The sequence below is a fragment of the Papaver somniferum genome, chromosome 11 (assembly GCF_003573695.1).
Source record: "Papaver somniferum cultivar HN1 chromosome 11, ASM357369v1, whole genome shotgun sequence".
In the NCBI taxonomy this organism is placed as follows: domain Eukaryota; kingdom Viridiplantae; phylum Streptophyta; class Magnoliopsida; order Ranunculales; family Papaveraceae; genus Papaver; species Papaver somniferum.
The window spans coordinates 5,147,577-5,166,612 of record NC_039368.1 but is presented as its reverse complement, the minus strand read 5'-3'; the positions used below and the strand labels follow the sequence as shown (position 1 = coordinate 5,166,612).

Here is a 19,036-nt window from a genome sequence, read left to right as displayed (position 1 = left end):
CAGTAGGATATGACCATACTGCAAGTCTTAATTATCATAAGACCATACATTAAATATTAGGAGGACCATGCATGTTTAAGGTCGGTACCGACAGTATGTTCAAAGAGCAGCCATGGAAAAACGTTTTCCATGATTGTAGTTCGCGTTTGAATTTCCATGCCACGAACAATAATTGTTATCTTATAGGTTAAAAGAAGCAATCAAAAAAAAAGAAAAATAAAATCCACAAACAATAATGCAATACGCCTATACCTTCAAAAGTCTATGATATTGGTCGTATTATTGATATTGGTCGATTGACACAGCGTGAAGGTGCAAAGAAAGTCATAGATTATATTTATTTCAACACATGCAAGGATAAACAGTCATTATAATCTATAAATTTATGACTTTCGTTTCTCGGAGAACATCTCCAACAGTGGATCAAAATTTTAGATTTGGTTGCCAACTGGTAAAATAATATGGTCTTTTGCATATTCAGATCAGTTAGACCAAATTTGAATTTTTAAAAAGTGGGTAAACTCATATTTTCAAAACATAGATGCGTAAGCTCTAATTTGAAGACATGTTACAGTATTAGCTTAATAGTAATATTACTGGCATGGTAACGAAAAGTGTGTTTGAAAATATCGGTCGGGTACGTGTGATCGACAAAGATGATAGATATCACTGTAACTTGCAAATACCCATATAGTCTTTATTTTGAATCAAGCACACACATTCGCGTAGTGACATAGTACAAAGTACAGACCCAAATGAATGCTTCTCGCTTGAGATGGAGAATAAATATCATCTCTAAGTTAGTTTTTTTTGTTTGGTTATGAGGTGATTTTTTTTCTTTTTTCTTTTTATAAGTAACCGCCTTCAAAAAGGCTAACGATCCCCCTCAACAATCGGCATCGGTTAAATTGGAGGAACATACCAGTACATAGTAAAATTGTACGTTTTGGCCCATTTGGCAAGTTCATGAGCCACAAAATTACAGATACGTGGTTGAAAAGTAAACAAACAAGCTACAAGACTAGAAGAGAAAGACTGGATATCCATATAGATAGCATCCGTTTTAGAGTTTCCATCAAACATGCCAGCAGAAAAGTGATTGATCAAACTCTCAGCATCACTCTCAATAATGAGGTGAGTAAGCTTTTGCTCCACAACTTTTTTCAAAGCCTCCCAACTAGCTCTGGCTTCAGCTTCTTCAGCAGACTCCACTCCAAAGACAATAAAGCACAAAAAGAGGCAGTTGGAGAAGTCCCTCATCACAAAGCCTGCACCATTTCCCCAGAAAATTCATCATAAGCTCCATCAGTATTGCATTTTATCCAACCAGTCGGTGGGGGAATCCATTTGTCAAACACCAATAGGGACCATATGGGAACAAGGAGACTAAGTTTTCTAGTTAATAACATGGCTCTAGATCTCGTAAGAACATCAGTACAGTTTTCTTTGATTTTGAAAAACCAGGTTATTTCTGCTTTGCCAAAGGGACCAGAGAATAGCAACAAAAAAGCATTGATCTCCATCAGAGAGCTTAGAAACAGGATCCACTAACCATAAAGACATCCAATCAATAAAAGATTTATTGCTAAAATCTAAGTATTACCACAAAAGGAGGAGTGGAACCAAACACGACTAGCAAAGGGACACAGGAAAAAAGTACGCATAATCGATTCATGAGGGTCAGTACATCTAACACAATCAACAGAATTCATAGGCATTCTAATATGTAACACAGTTCTAACAGGTAATGAATTTCTGGTAGCTTTCAGGGTAAAAATTTGAATTCTGTATGGCACATTAGTTTTTCAAATGCGCTTCCACATAGTACTACATGGGGAAGGCCTGAGCCCTCGAAGTCCCAAGTAAGCAAATTTAGAAGTAAATCTACCATTCTTTAAAAGATCTCAAGCCCTCCTGTCAGGAGTGCAAATCTGATTTAAGGGAATGGTGACAATCTTCTTAACAAAAGCATCATCAAAGTGGGTGTTTAGTCCGTTGACATCTCAAGATCTAGTAATAGGATTGATAAAGTAAGAAACTTTAATAGTTGGATCAGGAGGCATCAGAGGGTTAGGAACAACATAACCCAGTGAAGGAATCCATTTCTCACACCAAGGGTCAAGATGTGATCATCGCCAGCTAAATTTTAATATATTGACCATCTACAACAATCCAGGTGATAAAGGGTTTAATGAGTTCCTTTATAGCATGAAGATATTTCCAGGTCCAAGAATAGTTAGCAGGACACTTAACATTTAAGAAATTTGTTCTGGTAAAATATCTAGCTTTAAGGGTAATGGCTAACAGGAAATCATGGTTCTCAATAATCCTCCAAGCATTTATAGCTAACATAGCCAGATTATTGACTTCAGCTTTCCTGAAAGAAAGACCTCCTTCAGACTTAGGAGAACAAAGAATATCCCAACCCAAAAGATGAAGATTTCTATCTTTTGGGTCAAGGGTCCACACACACACACCCCCCCACCCCCAAAAATTTACATAAATGTGAATCCATTTTTTGCAAAGATGTTTAGGGATGGGAAAGGCACTCATTTGATACAGGGGTATAACTTGACCAATATGTTTAACCAAAGTGGTTCTAGCATCTTGGGAAAGAAGCTTATAGAGCCAAATGGAAATTCTAGCATCAACTGCTTGGAGAATACCCATATGGGTTTGAATTTTAGAGGCCTTAAAGGCAGTAGGAGTTCCCAAATATTTTCTCTTAAATCCATGTTACTAATGTCAAGGATACTAGAAAGATTGTTTTAGTTGTTCAGGGATTTTTTTACTAAACATAATACCATACTTGTCAAAATTAATTTCTTGATCAGAGGCCAAGCAGTATATTTGAAGATACTCTCTGATAGTCTGGAAGTCTTCAATAGTAGCCTTAGAAAAAAAGTAAGAAATCATCAGTAAAAAGAAGGTGTGTCATAGCAGGAGAGTTTTTGCACACCTTTATGCCTTCAACCAAACCTTTATGGAAAGAACATCAATGTAATAGGATAAGGCCTCAGAAAAATAATTAAAGGTAAGGAGACATAGGGTCACCTTGTCTTAAACCTCTTTCAGGTTAGATAAGACCAGTAGGGCTACCATTAAGAAGAATAGGATAAGAAACAGTGGAGATGCACTGATTTATGAGTTTAACCCAATGGTCAGAGAGACCTATTTTTTCAAAAAAAATTCAAGAAAAGACCATTCCAACTTATCATAGGACTTAGACATGTCAAGTTTGATGGCAAAAACACCAACTGCTTTATCATGATGATTGACAGCATAAATGTCCTCATTAGCTAGAAGGATATTATCATATATACTCCTTTTAGGAACAAAAGCAGTTTGGTTTTGGGAAATGATGTTATTCATAAAAGGTTTTAATCTGTTAGCTAGAGTTTTAGATAGGATTTTGTAACTGAAGTTACAAAGTCCTATGGGTATATATTGAGAACCAACTCAGCTAGAGGGACTTTAGGGATGAGAGCTATGTTGGTATGATTTAAAACTTTAGTTATGTTACCTATTCTAAAGCAAGTTTGAGTCATATTAACAACACTTCCCCCACAATATCCTAATGTTTTTGATAGAAAAGACCAGTAAAACCATCAGGCCCAGGGGCCTTTTTTCCTCCCATTTGGAACACAACATTCTTTATCTCTTCAGCAGTAAGAGGAGAATTTAGGTAGGAGTTATAAAGTTCATAGAATTTAACAGGAAGGTCAAAAAGGATCCCATCCTTGAATTGTTAAGGGTGTGAAGAATAGATTTCTCTTTCTCCTGAAGAGGGTGACTCTATGAAAATATGATGAGTTTCTATCACCTTCCATAAGCCAAACCTCTCAGGATTTATCTTTTCAGCAGAGTTCTTCCAATTGTAAAGATATTCCAATCGCTCCGAGTCTTGAAAAGACACTAGAATCTGTAGGAGTAGATGTCTGGGTTTCCACCAATTCCTCTTTAGTAGAGATATTAGTTTCTATGTTGCCAAAAGAGAATTTGTTCCAATCACGTAAGTTTTTTGTATTTAAAAGTTTATCTTTAAGCTTATAGGCAGGAGATCCCACAACATTAATAGACCAAGAATTGGGTATAATGTCTCTACAAGTGGGATCCTCAATCCACATTGCCATGAAGTGGAAAGGCCTAGGCATATAAATATCATCATAATTAAAGCCAATATGCATAGGGAAATGATTAGGGGAATCTCTAGGCAAATTATTCACACAAATTTTAGGAAATAAAATCTCAGCAATAGGATTAATTAATAAGGCATCTGTCAAGTCGTTCAATAATAAGGTCAGGACCTTGTTGCATATTGTACCAAGTAAATCTAGGGCCATAGAATCCAGGATCATGCAAATCGAAGGTGTCACAAAAATTTCTAAGGTTAAGAAAATCAAAATCATCAACTTCTAGACCACCATTCGTATCCTCAGTACCTAATAAAGCATTGAAATCACCTATAAAGAAAACTGGTTCATCTACAGGTAGATGAGGTAACTGGTATTGATTCTACCAAAAAGCTTGTCTAAAACTACTATTAGGTTCTTCACATATGAAATGTAAGTGACTAAGTTTGGAATGGATAATGTCAGTGGAATAACATAGATGCCCCTCAAACTAGAAGATAAAACATTGAGTTGAATTTCCTTTTTAAAGGCAAGAACAAGACCACCACTTCTTCCAATTCTTGGAACATTAAAGATGTAGGGGAAACCCATATTTCTTAGTCTTCTAGCAGCCAGATCTTTATTCATTTTAGTCTCCGAAAAAAGATAATGTCAGGGTTAATATTTCTACATAACGGGCTAAGCTCCTTATTAGAAGTCTTTTTACCCAAACCTCTAATATTCATCCAAGCACATCAACATTATTGACATGAAATAGATTGACATTGGTAGAAGCATTAAAAGGATCAATGATATGAGGGGAAGGATTTGAGTTTACCTGAGTGGTGGAAGCAGAACCACCATCAAGAGTAGTGTCACCATAAACACCATTTTGGTAGTCTCCTGGGTAGAACTGAGATTCAGAGATGCAGCGGCATGAAGAGAATTATTGCGGACACTATCATTGCTTTGGGTATCATCAGTAGGAACATTATAAGTCCATAAGGATCAACTAGGGAATGGGTATTGAGAGTGCAGTTGAGAGGTTAATAGCAGGTTGATCTTCTAATTTGGTGATAGGAGGACAAGTTTCGAGTAATCAGGTTCAAAGTTATCAGATTCATTTGGATAACCACGATGCTAGATAGAGTAGAATTGCTTGCTCTGATGCGTTTCCTCAAGTCAACTCTTGGATTGATCTTCCTTTTCAAATTGGACAGGCATCATGCTCAGCAGCTGAGGAGATAACTTCATCTCTATTTATGGCAGGTTGATTTATCGGAATAACAGCCTTTTTGAATCTCTAGAAGAGTTGGTGGTCCGAATCAGGCCCCAATTCGACGACTCAGAGGAACACTTGAATTTTCAACTGTGACATTCTGAGTAGATTTCTTGAAGAACTGGAAGGACATTATTCAAATGTGTTGAGCTTTGCTGGATAAGCCCAACATGAATATTTTTAAGGCAGTAGATCGATAATAAAGGGACCCATGTGGAGACTGTTAGCTAAACCTTTTTGAACCACAATATCAATATTCTGAGCTAAATCTTTGGATTATCCTTTGGTGTTGATATGAGCATCAATAGTATCCATTTGAGTTTCTTGAACTACTTTAGTGGGAGACATGATAGTATCTTGGATCACCATGTTGGTACCAGGTGGAGATTGTTGAGACTCTGATTCTTTAGGCACCATTATCTTTGAGACAGCTAGGAGAACATGTTTGGAGCTTGAAGCAGCTGATTCTTGTAGAAGCTTATGTTTAGATTTCAGGCTGGACAATTAGCATCTTTGTGATCTAATACACGACAAGAAGTATAGAAATATCTTAGGACTTTATAGTATCTGCATTCAATTAGAAAAGGTTGAGCTCTCCCTCAAGTGAAGAGAGGAATTCCAGTAGGTATATTTCTGAACACACACTCTCACACATACTATAAAATTCTTCTTTAAGGTATGATTTCCATAAGGTGATTGAGCTTTTACTAATTCTCCAAGCTTGAGAGTGAGCTTTTGGAGATCCTCAGATTTAGTGCATTCCTTTGGGATGTTGCATAAGATAATCCAAAAATTCCCCAGTAAAAGAGACTTGATGATTTTCTGGCCATCCATTAGGGGGAACAACTTTGAGAACCACAAGCATACCAAGGTCTCTGCTTATTAATCCTGTTAAAGTCATTCTCTGCCAAAAATCTGATAAGAACTTTGTTTCTCAATCCATTGAAAGTAGTAACAAAAGGTGTTTAAGCTAACGGCCATTGGTTACAGATATAGTAAGGAATATAAGAGGTAGGAATAAGAGTTTCACAACGAATGTAGCCAACAATACACCATTTCCAACTATTATCATTTTCAGCTAAGATGACTGTTTTATCTATGAAAACTGGTTCAGTTAAAGATGAGGGTAAGGTAAGTTTTTCTGCCATTTGGGTTGTGAGGTTTTGAATTTCAAGGTCTTCAGGTGAAGTTGTTATCTGAGATGGAGTGGATTCCATATAGATCAATAGTGATGGTGATGATAGAATTTTTATCATAATAGTGAGAGTTGAAAATTGATTGGAAAGTAGGTGGATGGGGAATAGTATAAACTTATGTAAGATTCCCGTTTTTTGTATTTAAACAAAGAGCTTTTATCAGAGATACTAGATAACTTGGTACCCTTTTTTGGAGCAACAGAAAGGGACATATACTTCGATATCACGTGGGACTTGTAAAAAGAGCCAAACCAAAGGTATACCAAATCAAATAAATTAACATTTTTCTTGTTACATAGTGTCTACACGTGAGAACGATGGATAGGAAGGTTGGTGAGTATTTAAGAGCTTTATCTTGGCATAGTTGGTGGACGAGAATATCATTGCACAACATTCCAAATGTCATGTACGTTATTGGGGATGGTAAAATAAAAGGTGGTAATTATAAAATTGGGGTTTGTTGGGGTAATTATCAGATTTACTGGTATTGAGGGATGAGGTTTTTTTTTTAAGGTGAGAAACCAAGTTGACCTGAGCGGTATGGGTAATAATCCGACTGCTCGACGTACCCCAATTAGTAACGGTGCCTCTCAACAGGTGCTCCTTACTATGAATCTGCATAAAACCAACAGTTTTAATTAAAACCCAAATAAACTCTTCAAAATTAGGTGGCCTAACAATACGCCTCTTGATGGCAACCCCTGTAGTTGCAGAAAATCCTACAACCACATCCATATAAGAATCTAAATAATACACTAAGTAATCATGATGAAAATCATTCATTTACTCATTAAAATCTTAAAATGGATACAAGATAATACAATGACTTTACTCGTGACTATGCTGACATCATCAAATACGTCATCTCAGTTTTGCTATGTGCGATAATATTCGCTTGTATTAGATGATATATGTTTCGCATACATAATGAATGTGCGATATTTCACTCCTACAACCCCCAGCAGGATTGAAGGCAAATGAAGCGTCTAAGATTAGACTTTGAAAATAGGATTTAATAGAGTAATGATGGTTTCTAAGGGTTGTGCACGGATTGAAGTGGAGTGAATAGCCAAGCGACAAGACGCTTGACCAAATCCCTTAAAGTGCCATTTATGGTTAATCTACCACCTTTATTTAAAGGAGACATTGTGATAAACAGATTATTTTTCTAAATTAAAAAAAATATAAATCAAAGAGAAAGAGTTTAAGAGATAAGGAGATGACCGATACTGCAAACAGTTCTATCGGTAGAAGTAACCCAATATCACCAACCGATTCTGATGCAATGTGAATGATAAGCACGTAACTGCCACATTTCATACCCATATTTGTATTATTTGGGACTCAATATTTTTGCTAACAACACTATTTTAGTGCTTTTACAAAAAGTACAAGCAATTCAGATTATCAGGAGCATAAACAGCGAAAGCATTGGCGTATGCGACAAAATAACAAAATGTAGCTGGCCTGATATTTTCATATATCAGCAGAATTGCGGCCAGGGAATGATACTAATGGAAACAGAGAATTATCTTTGTTTATTTGGTCGAGCACTTCACAAGTTATCTCTCGAGAAGCAACAACTTCGTTTCTTTTCAAGAGAGGGTTATGAGCATTATTGTTTTGTGAGTGATGCTACTGGTGGAGTTATTTTATATGATCTGGTTGCAACCGATGGTTAATGGGAGATGCAGATGGCGGAATATGGATGACTGCTGGTACCAGAAAATAAAGAATTACAGTGAGACTCTATCGCACGGCCAAAATATATCTTGAGGAAAAAATAAGTCCTATTAACAGGAGAGGCTGACTAAGACCTCTACTTAGGGAGGCTTAATAAGACCTCACTAACAAACACCAAAGATACCTAAGCAAATTAGCATGCGATTTTATCTTTTGACAATTGTATTCGCATAAAAACATTTTATTTCTTAAGAGGACTCTATTCGCACGACTAACACATGCATGAATTCGCATATTCGCGTAAAGATATGACTTGTAATCACATAAAATTCATCCTTTTTCAACGGGCTCTTCTTTTTGAATAATGTATCATAAATGCGTTATTATCTAACATACAAAAAATAGAGGCAAGTATGGGAATTATAAAAAAGGTATTATTCGCATGTCTATAAAATAACTTTGCATAGAAACGAATTACAGAAAGAAGGTATTATTCGTATGTCTAGAAGATAACTTTGTATAGAAACAAGTTTGTTGTTCTTTAAGTGTGCAGCAAAAAAGGAATCTGAACAAAGACAAAAAGAAACTAAGGCTCATTCTTGGGAACTTCATCATACGAGCCAACAACTTCAGTAGTGGGAGTGGTACTTGGAACACAGGTCTTCGCAGGAGCTTCAGCGTGACAAATAACATGGGCTTCAATAAAGGGAATCGCTTCAGAATTTAGTACATTAGGAAGATCATTAACAACTTCATCATCCTTGGGATGATATCCAAGAAGAAGGATCTCTTCATCACAGCTATCGTAATCATAATCACAATCGGGTTCGGGAATAGCCCCGTTGTCAGAGATATCGAGAGGTTGCACTTATTCTAGAGGAAGCATGTTGGAAATACATATTTCATCCGCGAAAGCTTTATCCTTGAAGTGAGATTCACGTGCGACATCCTTTTGAGCGTTCTTCACATAAACCCTCATCATATGCTCGAGATATAAGCATCTTATTTCCTCCCTATTACGTGAAGCCGAAAGTGTGTAGGAGAGGTTCCTAAGATCCTTGTGAGCTTTTGCAAAGTCAGACCTTATCTTACGAACAATAAGTTGGTTGTGTTTCTCAGAAACTGCAAAAACAAAGAAGACCAAAACTAGTTTAGACATAATGAAATTGCACAAGACCAATAGTATGCAAGGGAAGTTAAAAGATTAAGAGAGGAAGCCATCTTGAAGTGACTACCTTCCATATGAGAAAGAAAATATTGGGACAAGGCAAGACCGCTATTTTTCATACTCTCCAAATGTTTATCAAAATCATCACCTATCATGCCTTCGAGACAGGAGCGAATTTTCTTCTCATCTTGAGCGAGAGACACATTTTTCTTTTGTAAAAGGTCATGCGAACTTCTCAATCGAGTGTGTTGTTCGTGAAGCTTATTCAGTTCTGCAGTCATTTTTATCTTGCTATTTATAACGTTCTCTTTTTCCAATGACACTTTCTTCATATCTCTGTCATATTGCTTCCGAAGGACGCGAAGGGAATCCTCTTGCTCAGCACAGGTTTGCCAAAGAGCAAGATATTTCCGAGTATAATTCGACTTCTTTCTCAAAAAGGTTTTCTTTTCCTCCGTTAGTGTAATGTTTTCCTCTGATAAAGTTTGATTCCTTAAGGCAGCACTATACAACAACCCAGAAAGATTGGACATTTGGGAATTTAGGAAGTCATTCTGAGTACTAAGGACTTGGTTCTCATTTTTCAAATTATCAATTTGGTCAAGAAAATACGAGTGGTTATTAATCAATTGATCTAATTGATGTTGCAATTCTTTATTATCCGTACAAGCATCCTCAACAGAATATTTATACTCAAATCTTTCCATGACTCGCTTCTGGTTTAAATCTTCATATTCACGCAAGCAAAGGCAAAGAAGGGAATATACATGCGAAAAGATACACGTAACGAAACTCAAAGTAAGAACGTAAAAGGATAAATTCATAAAGCAAGCGAGAGGCAAAAGTGCATACCTCTAATCTCTTGATTTTTTCTGCGAAGTTTCTCGGCTAAGACTTCTCTGGAATGAACATCAACTTTCAACTTGGCATTCTGGCGAGTAAGCTCTTGAATAATGGAACTAGATTCAGAAAAATCCCCCGACTTGAATGAAGCGGCGCCGAGATTCCAGGAAATCGCAGCATTGACTGAGGAGTCTAGTGCGTTCCTAGTTAACTTATCCGAAAGAGAATCACTCAATAGCTTGACAAAGGATTCACATAGGCGAAGTTAAGAGGGATCATTAGGAGCTGAACACGCGATATGTATAATATCAAGGAGAGGTCTAGTACTCGAACCAACAACCTCAGAGGCACCTGACTCAGAAACAGTAATATTCGCCTGAGAAGAAGCAGCTGTGCGAAGAGGAGAAGTAGTTAATACTATACTCATGGAAGGAACAACTGAGGAAATCCTCGAAGTAGAAGAAATATAACATTCCATAGATAAGGGGATGATCGAAGAGACAGAGAGGGGCATATCTTAAAATTATGCCATTACTTCCTCAGTAGAAAAGGTGATAGCTTGAGTAATGGCACCTAATTCCTGGGAGGTGGATGTCAATTCTAAAAAAGAAAAAAGATTTATAGGAGCTAAGACGATAAGGTCCTTACAGGGATTCTGAATGAAATCACCAGAGGAAGCAGAGGGTAACGAACATGCGAAAGTCTCCGCTTGAGAAGAAATAATGGATGGTGAACGGGTATTAATGTTCGTTTGATCAGAAGCGGCCGCATTCGCTTGAGTAGCAAGGACAATCCTCTCGGAAGACCTCTGTTATACTGATCTAGATTTATTTTTGAAACTCGGAATATCCATGCGAGTATCGATAGTAGGAGGTTGTCTACTTCTTCTAGACTTCTTCTCTCTCGCGTCATTCTGCGAATGACAACGCATATAAGAAACAGAGGAAACAATATTTTTTTAAGGAATAAGATGTTTCTTAATACCTTGTCATGCGAGTGATTCATCTTGAGAGATTTGTCAACTTCGGACCTTGAAGAAGAATTAGGGTCTGGAACGGTAAAACGGGCTCAATAGGAAGAATTTTTGCTGCAGAAATACCAGTATGAGAATTATCAGTAACAGCAGCAGTAGGACAATAACGGTGATATGGGAAGAACAGTAGCAATAGAATGACAATGGAGACGACCAGTTACAAACAACAACAAAGAGCATAATAAAAGATAAAACGAACCTTTGGGAGGAAGCCATGGAGTGCATACGGATAAAGAAAAGATGAAGATTCGGATGAGACGAAAACTCGAAGCGGTTTTGAAGAAGAAAAGACTAAAGAAAGAGAAATCTATATCTCACGGAAAGATTAAATAGGGAAGAAGATGACCGGCTGCACCAGGTAGAAGAGGAGACGTGCCGGTAGAAAAGTGGAATAAGAACGTGTGGACGGTTATGCCAAAAATCCGGAGACCTGTTGGCTAAAAGGAATATGAAAAGTTGATAGGGTGCGGAAAATCACATTGAAGATGTGAAGAGAGTCATTGGAGCAGTTTCTAAAAGAGCGAACTTCTTTCGCTCATAGCATATCCCAGATGACGGAGTCCATGACGTCACAAAGTCACGAATAAGATGTGGAACTTGTGCGAGGTCGAAGAGTTCGTGCGAGAAGGCCCATCCGAAAATAGGGGCTTTATTAGCTGTCTTCTGCTATGTAAATTCCTATATATAGGAGCAACCATCATTGTATTGGGAGAGTTGAGATAGAAATTTTAAGAGAGAGAAACTAATTTGTTCCCCAAGTTAGGGTTTCATCTCATATCTTTATATGATTTATAAACTTAATAAAATCCTTTTAAGTGTTCTTCATTATGATTTCCTAGCTTATTTTATAGATTACTTGAGGGGTGTGGTAGTGGGATTTTCCGCTACTACAAGAACACTGACTTGAAAATGTAGATAACACACACAACCATTAGCCAATGACACACAGAGATACAGTTTCTATTGTTCATTCAGAGTCGCATAGGTGCTTGCTCATGTCTTCGATGACCTGATTGCAGAAAGGTAGATAAGCAATGGGAGCTGGAGAATCTTGGTTGATTTTCTCATACTCAATAGTCGATGTAACAACGCATCCATTTCCAGTAGGCTTTGGATTGGCTTCGATTATCAAATCAAACTTCTTGTAATCCTTCATCAAGTCTCCTTCAAATATACGGTGATGTAACGTTCTTGTTTCATCATTATGTGTTGTTTCCTCTACTGTATGAAACGTTTTACCCTCTGCGTATATGAGACAGACATTTTAATACCAAGTCGCGAAGTATAAGCCAAATCTAATTAAGCACCTATAATATTATTAAGGAGAACATGAAGTGCATATAAAAGTAAAATGATTAATTGCACTAGTGGGTCTATACATACCATGAATGAAGTTCCTGTTGGGTGCAATAATCAAAAACAAAGAAAAATCAAATAAGCAAAAGTTATTGATACTTAGCTCCTTTATAATGGAAATGATTGCTTTGACGAAACGAACAAGCTCCCCGTATCTCCGCAACAGCAACAAGGCAAAACTTTTGGAAAATAGAGTGAGTCACGTGTTCAACACGCTGTCCTTAAGACATTAGCGCCCGGCTACACTCAAGAGTGATGCTATATCCCTCACAGGACGGATATCTCCAGGATAAAACACCCTAATACACCTACTACTAGCATATGTAGTAGATGCTCAACTTGAGCTTGGCAACTCCGAAAAAACCGTTAAGGAAAATCGCGAATGCTTAAAAACCGCTATAAAATATTTCCCTTAGGGGTCCCTCTAAAATATAGAGCAACCCCTTTCCCATAGATTTTACAAAAGTAGTGAATTTCTTTATATAATTGACAAATACAACTTAAGAAGAAAAACTCCCCGATGTGGGACTAAAAGGTTTATATAGTTTCTTAAAACTACTAAAAATTGGAAACTCCACGATGTGGGACTAAAAAGTTTCATTCACAAAATAAAACAATAAATTATAATTTTTTATTAAAACTTTAAAAAATTATTTTTTTATTAATCGTTTTCCAACAATCCCCCACATGAATGAAAACTCAATAAAACATGAAAACACAGATAGATCTTGGTAAATAAACATCCCAACCTCACGATCCAAACAGACTGATCGTGCAAGTGTTGAAATCATACTAGTCATTTCTACGTCCTCTCCCTCACACAAAAGTGTGTTGACCCCAGGGTCATACTATGGATTGCATAAATCATAATAGTATTGAGAGCTTTCATCTTTAATTCTCACATGGTGAGACTATAGGTATCTTTCACCAAAGTGAAAAAGCATGAACTAGTGAACCCTTAGTGACCTTTAGGTCCTAAGTTCCAGTAATACCAAAACCATCAAAATGAAAATCACATAAAAACGCAGGAAATACCATTTTAGGCAGAGGTGTCCATGAGGTCTTGAACCTTTGCTTAGTGAGATATTACCAGAATTACTTGCTAGAGACAGTGAACTATGTCTTGAACTGCTAGCATTTGATGTAATTCGTGATAACAACCACGGGTGATATCTCCAAGATTGCTGCCAAGCTCGTGCCGTTTTGTCCGTTTTGGCCCTGGACGTATCCTGTTTCTCAGAATGCTCTAGAGAATCAGCTCATATTCTCACAGGAAGCGACCCACTTCCTCATTCAGATAGGTGAGTTTCCATAAAGAGTGTTACTGCTACACCCCACTTCAATCTTAAATTGAAACTATAGAACTCATTAAGACTTATTAAAAAGTCATCCTCCACATGCAGTCACACTATCACGTCTACACCATAGGGAAGGGACAGAGAATGAAAATCTCTGATAGTGTTTACCTTTACCCACCACAAATTAGTTGTCTCATTCGAAACCTTGATCATGGGATCTCCAGTCAGCAAGGTTGAGTATCCTTCATGGCAAGTTTAATATATGAGCTTAAGCCCCAACCCCCTCGATGCATTTTTAACTATCTCTTTGTACAAACCTTTCGTCAAAGATTGCGCGATATTCTCCTTGGACTTTATCCAATCAATGGAAATAACGCCGATTGAGATTAGTTATTTCTTAGCTTTAACTATTATAGCTTGGCTAACACAATGTATAGATATAGCTGGCACAGGCCTATGCCAAAGAGGAATGTCTTCTAAAAATCATCTTAGGCACTCGGCCCCCTCTCATGCTTTATCTAACGCAATACTCTCAGATTCCATAATGAATTGAGCGATATGTTTGTTTGGAAATCTTCCAACAACAAACCCACATGTTAGAGTGAAACCATATCCACTCGTAGACTTAGACTCCTCTGAGTCAACTATCCAGTTTGCATCATAAAGTCCCAAGGACAACAAGATACCTTTCATAAATCAAAAGAGTATTTTAGGTACCATAATACTCTACTCAGTGCATCTGAATTCTCTTGCTCTGGACTACAATTATATCCACTTAACTTACTCACAATATAGGCAATGTCTGGACTCTTACAGTTCATTAAATTCATCAGACATCCTATAACTTTTGAGTATTCAAGTTAAGATACTCCACTACCCTTATTTTTCTTGAGACTACAAGAATAATCGTACGAAGTACAAGCAGGTTTACAATCAGACTGATTGTATCTCTTAAGCACAACTCAACATAATGAGAACGACTAAGACTTATAAATGTTTGATTATCTTCTAATCCTCATCCCTAAGATTACATCAAAAGGGCCCAAGTCTTTCAAGTCAATGTTCTCATTCAGTGCATGTTTTTAGTGGAATTGATCACATCTATGTTTGTATCAAGCATATCATCAACATACAAGCATACAATTACACAGACATCCTTAACAAGTTACTTGTGACATACTTGTCAGATTCATTAATTTAAATCCACTATCCATTATCACATGATTAAATTTTCCATGTCACTGTTTACGTGCTTATTTGAAAACCATACAAAGATTTTTCAAATTACAAACTTTGTATTCACAACCTTTCACTACAAAGTCTTCAGGTTGATCTATGTAAATTTCTTTACCTAATTCACGGTTTTAGAAAAAGCTGTCTTAACATCCATCTGATGTATCTCTACGTTCTTTATGGCAGCAATAACAATTAGTATCTCAACGGAAGTAATTTCCGTCACAATTGAATTAGAATCAAGGAAATCTACACCTTCTTTTAGTTTATAGCCTTTAGCTACCAACTTAGCTTAATATTTTTCCACAGTTTCATCTACCTATCGTTTCCTCTTAAAGACTCATTTACATCCCATGGTCTTACAACCTGGAGGTAAACTAGAAGCTCCCAAGTCTGGTTCCAACGGACTGAGTCCATTTCACTAAATGAAGCTTCTTACCAGAATGGGGTTTCAGTAGATATTAAGGCTTCTTTACAAGTCTGTGGCTCAGACTAAGCTAGGCATGTTATGAAGTCGGTTTCATAAGAAGTCTCAAGTCTAATTATTTTACTTCTCTTAGGCTCAACATCAACTTCATCTTCCTTTAAAATAAGTTCTGACTATTTGAAGATAAATCTAGGGGATCAACAACACATCTCTAATGAGGTACAGGTTTAGAATAAACATGTTCAAAGAACTCAGCATCCCTAGATTCCGTAATAATATTCACACCAATGTCAGAAAAAATCAGAACACACAACCAAAAATCTATTTGTAGAAGTATACTCAATATACCCTATACGAAAACACAATCAACATTTTTGGTTTCAATCTAGTTCTTTTAGGAAGAGGAATTACAATCTTAGTCAAACGCCCCCACACTTTGACACATTCATAAGAAGGTCATCTACCGTTCCATAAACCATATGGAGTTTCATCTGATTCTTAAAAGGGTACTTTATTCAGGATATACTAGTTAAGAGGACTGCCTCCCCCCACAAGGCCGCAGGTAATCCTGAACTAATCAACATGGAAATTATCATCTCCTTAAGGATACGGTTGTTATGTTCAAGGCTTCTAATTGGTTTCCAACTTCAAGTTTATACATCTTAAGGCTTCTAAGGCGTCATCCTTATCCTAAGCAAGTATACAAGATAGTACCTCGTACAATCATCTACGGAAGTTATAACCATCTTTTACCACAGTGGTTTTGGGTTGAACTCATGTCAACTAGGCCTAACTGAATTAATTCTAAAGGCTTAGAATTACTCTGAACATTTGTGCTAAAAGATTTTATAGCATATTTTGATTCTTCACAGATTTCACTTTTGTGTTCAAAATCCAAACTAAATTTGGGTACGAAGCCTATGCTAGCCAGTTAAGCATTGACTTATAAGTTTACGGTTCCAAGTCTACCACGTAAAACAATCAATCACACAAAGATATCACAAGAATCAACTACGTTCACATCATCAGTTTTTCCGTTAAGCTTATATAGACCCAAAGTCCTATAACTCTTGCTTAAAAAATCACTGCCTAGTTACAACAAGTTTTCCAGATTCAATTAAGATCTTAAATATTTTTCCATCTACAACAGAACAAGATACAAGATTTTCGCATATGCTCGGAACATGAAAACTTCATTCAATGTGAGAATATTACAGATATGAGCTTCTGCTCGACCTTTTCCTTTTATGCAACCTCTATTGCATATGAGTTACTCAATAAGAGTTTCTCGACATCCCCTATCCTATGATAGGAGGTGAACAGGTCTCTGTTTCAACAAACATTCTTGGTGGCTCCAGAGTCCACCTACTGGTCTCTCACATTGGTTATTAAAATAACTTCCGACATCATGCCACCAAACTCGTTCTAGTTTGTTTCAACTAAATTAGCATTAACTTTCTACTTATTAAGGTTTTTATGTTGTCTACAATTTACTGCCGCGTGGCCAGAATTTTACAAACATAACACTCACCCTTAACTAAAGTAATTCCGGATTCAGGTTTACGAAATATACCTTTATCATGAAGACCATGCTTAGAGTTGCGTTCGATGTTCTCACCTTTGCCATCTTTGGAAGATTTGTTTCCAACCACATGCGGCTATTAGCCATGTCCCTCGGAGATGACACCTTTATTCACAAATCACAATTCCAAATCAGAAAGTAAAATATGAGTTTTGAAGATAACATCTATATATACAAACTTCGTTTGAATCAGCGTTTCAAAAAACTCATGGTTACCCCACAAAAATTAATTTAGTTAACAACAATTTTCTGCTCGTCAGAATTTTTCAGAAACGTTTTTTGTTTTGTAAAATATCAAAAAATACTTTTACAACTCCAAAAATTCTGAAATTTTACGCGGGTAACTATCAGGATGTCTACTACGTTGTGTCAAAAGGGTTCATCGAAATTCCTTCTAGATTAAAAGATAAAATTGAAACTCTACAGCTGACCAGAAATTCGTTTTTGTTTTTTCACTCCACAATTAACATCCATGATTCACAAACCAATCAATCGTTTTCGATTATTACAAATGATTGTCTTAAGATTGTTGGGTGCAATAATCAAAAACAAAGAAAAATCAAATAAGCAAAAGTTATTGATACTTAGCTCCTTTATAATGGAAGTGATTGCTTTGACGAAACGAACAAGCTCCCCGTATCTCCGCAACAGCAACAAGGCAAAACTTTGGAAAATAGAGTGAGTCACGTGTTCAACACGCTGTCCTTAAGACATTAGCGCCCGGCTACACTCAAGAGTGATGCTATAGCCCTCACAGGACGGATATCTCCAGGATAAAACACCCTAATACACCTACTACAGCATATGTAGTAGATGCTCAACTTGAGCTTGGCAACTCCGAAAAAACCGTTAAGGAAAATCGCGAATGCTTAAAAACCGCTATAAAATATTTTCCCTTAGGGGTCCCTCTAAAATATAGAGCAACCCCTTTCCCATAGATTTTACAAAAGTAGTGAATTTCTTTTATAATTGACAAATACAACTTAAGAAGAAAAACTCCCCGATGTGGGACTAAAAGGTTTATATAGTTTCTTAAAACTACTAAAAATTGGAAACTCCACGATGTGGGACTAAAAAGTTTCATTCACAAAATAAAACAATAAATTATAATTTTTTATTAAAACTTTAAAAATTATTTTTTTATTAATCGTTTTTCCAACAGTTCCATTCCTTGATACAGCCGGAACTCTTTCCATCTCCATTAATAACTTTGATGCTATCGTAATGATGAGGAACTGCCTTTTGTACATCTTCTGCGTGCTTAAAAATTTGATAATATTTATCAGCATCGCAATTGACCTCCAATCCAATTACAAGCTTCCCAACTAGACCGGAAATACCATGATGAGCCATTGACGGTTGATGGTTAATGTTACCTTTTTTTCTTTGTGCAGAACTATATATGGAACTATGGAAGGAGCAGGTGATAATGAGAACCAGTACTAGTTGAACAGGTTTATATAGGGAAAGAAATTCAAAGAATGCACGCAGCGTATGGTTATTGTGCGCTGCATAGGGGCCTACAACAGTGCTGAAACTTGATTAGTCTGTCTAAAATAGGCACATAATATGTGGATAAAGTGGTTCAACTGCATCTTAAATGGGAGGATATCAGTTCTAGTGAATGTTATAATGCGATCTAATAAATGCTGAAATTTGGACTGAACATTTTTGGGGCGACAGTTGTGTTTAACAAAGCAATGATGAAACTGGTGCCAGTTATTGATTGCAATCAAAAATAGCCAACAGTAGGATATGACCATACTGCAAGTCTTAATTATCATAAGACCATACATTAAATATTAGGAGGACCATGCATGTTTAAG

At 36.7% G+C, this 19,036-nt stretch overlaps 1 protein-coding gene across 1 annotated transcript; it reads right to left on the bottom strand.

The window, feature by feature from the left end:
* Positions 1–12,180: 12,180 nt before the first annotated feature.
* On the bottom strand, positions 12,181–18,594 carry LOC113321276 (major latex protein 146-like). Its single transcript, XM_026569176.1, has 3 exons — positions 18,376–18,594; positions 12,698–12,711; positions 12,181–12,556 (listed from the first exon to the last, which is right to left on the bottom strand). Exons 1-3 carry the CDS (start codon positions 18,561–18,563, stop codon positions 12,282–12,284), a joined length of 477 nt encoding a protein of 158 aa, XP_026424961.1. The 5' UTR covers positions 18,564–18,594; the 3' UTR covers positions 12,181–12,281.
* Positions 18,595–19,036: the final 442 nt, after the last annotated feature.

Excerpts from the sequence above, each read along its gene's own strand:
- LOC113321276 (XM_026569176.1), bottom strand. The coding sequence starts at position 18,563 with ATGGCTCATCATGGTATTTCCGGTCTAGTTGGGAAGCTTGTAATTGGA.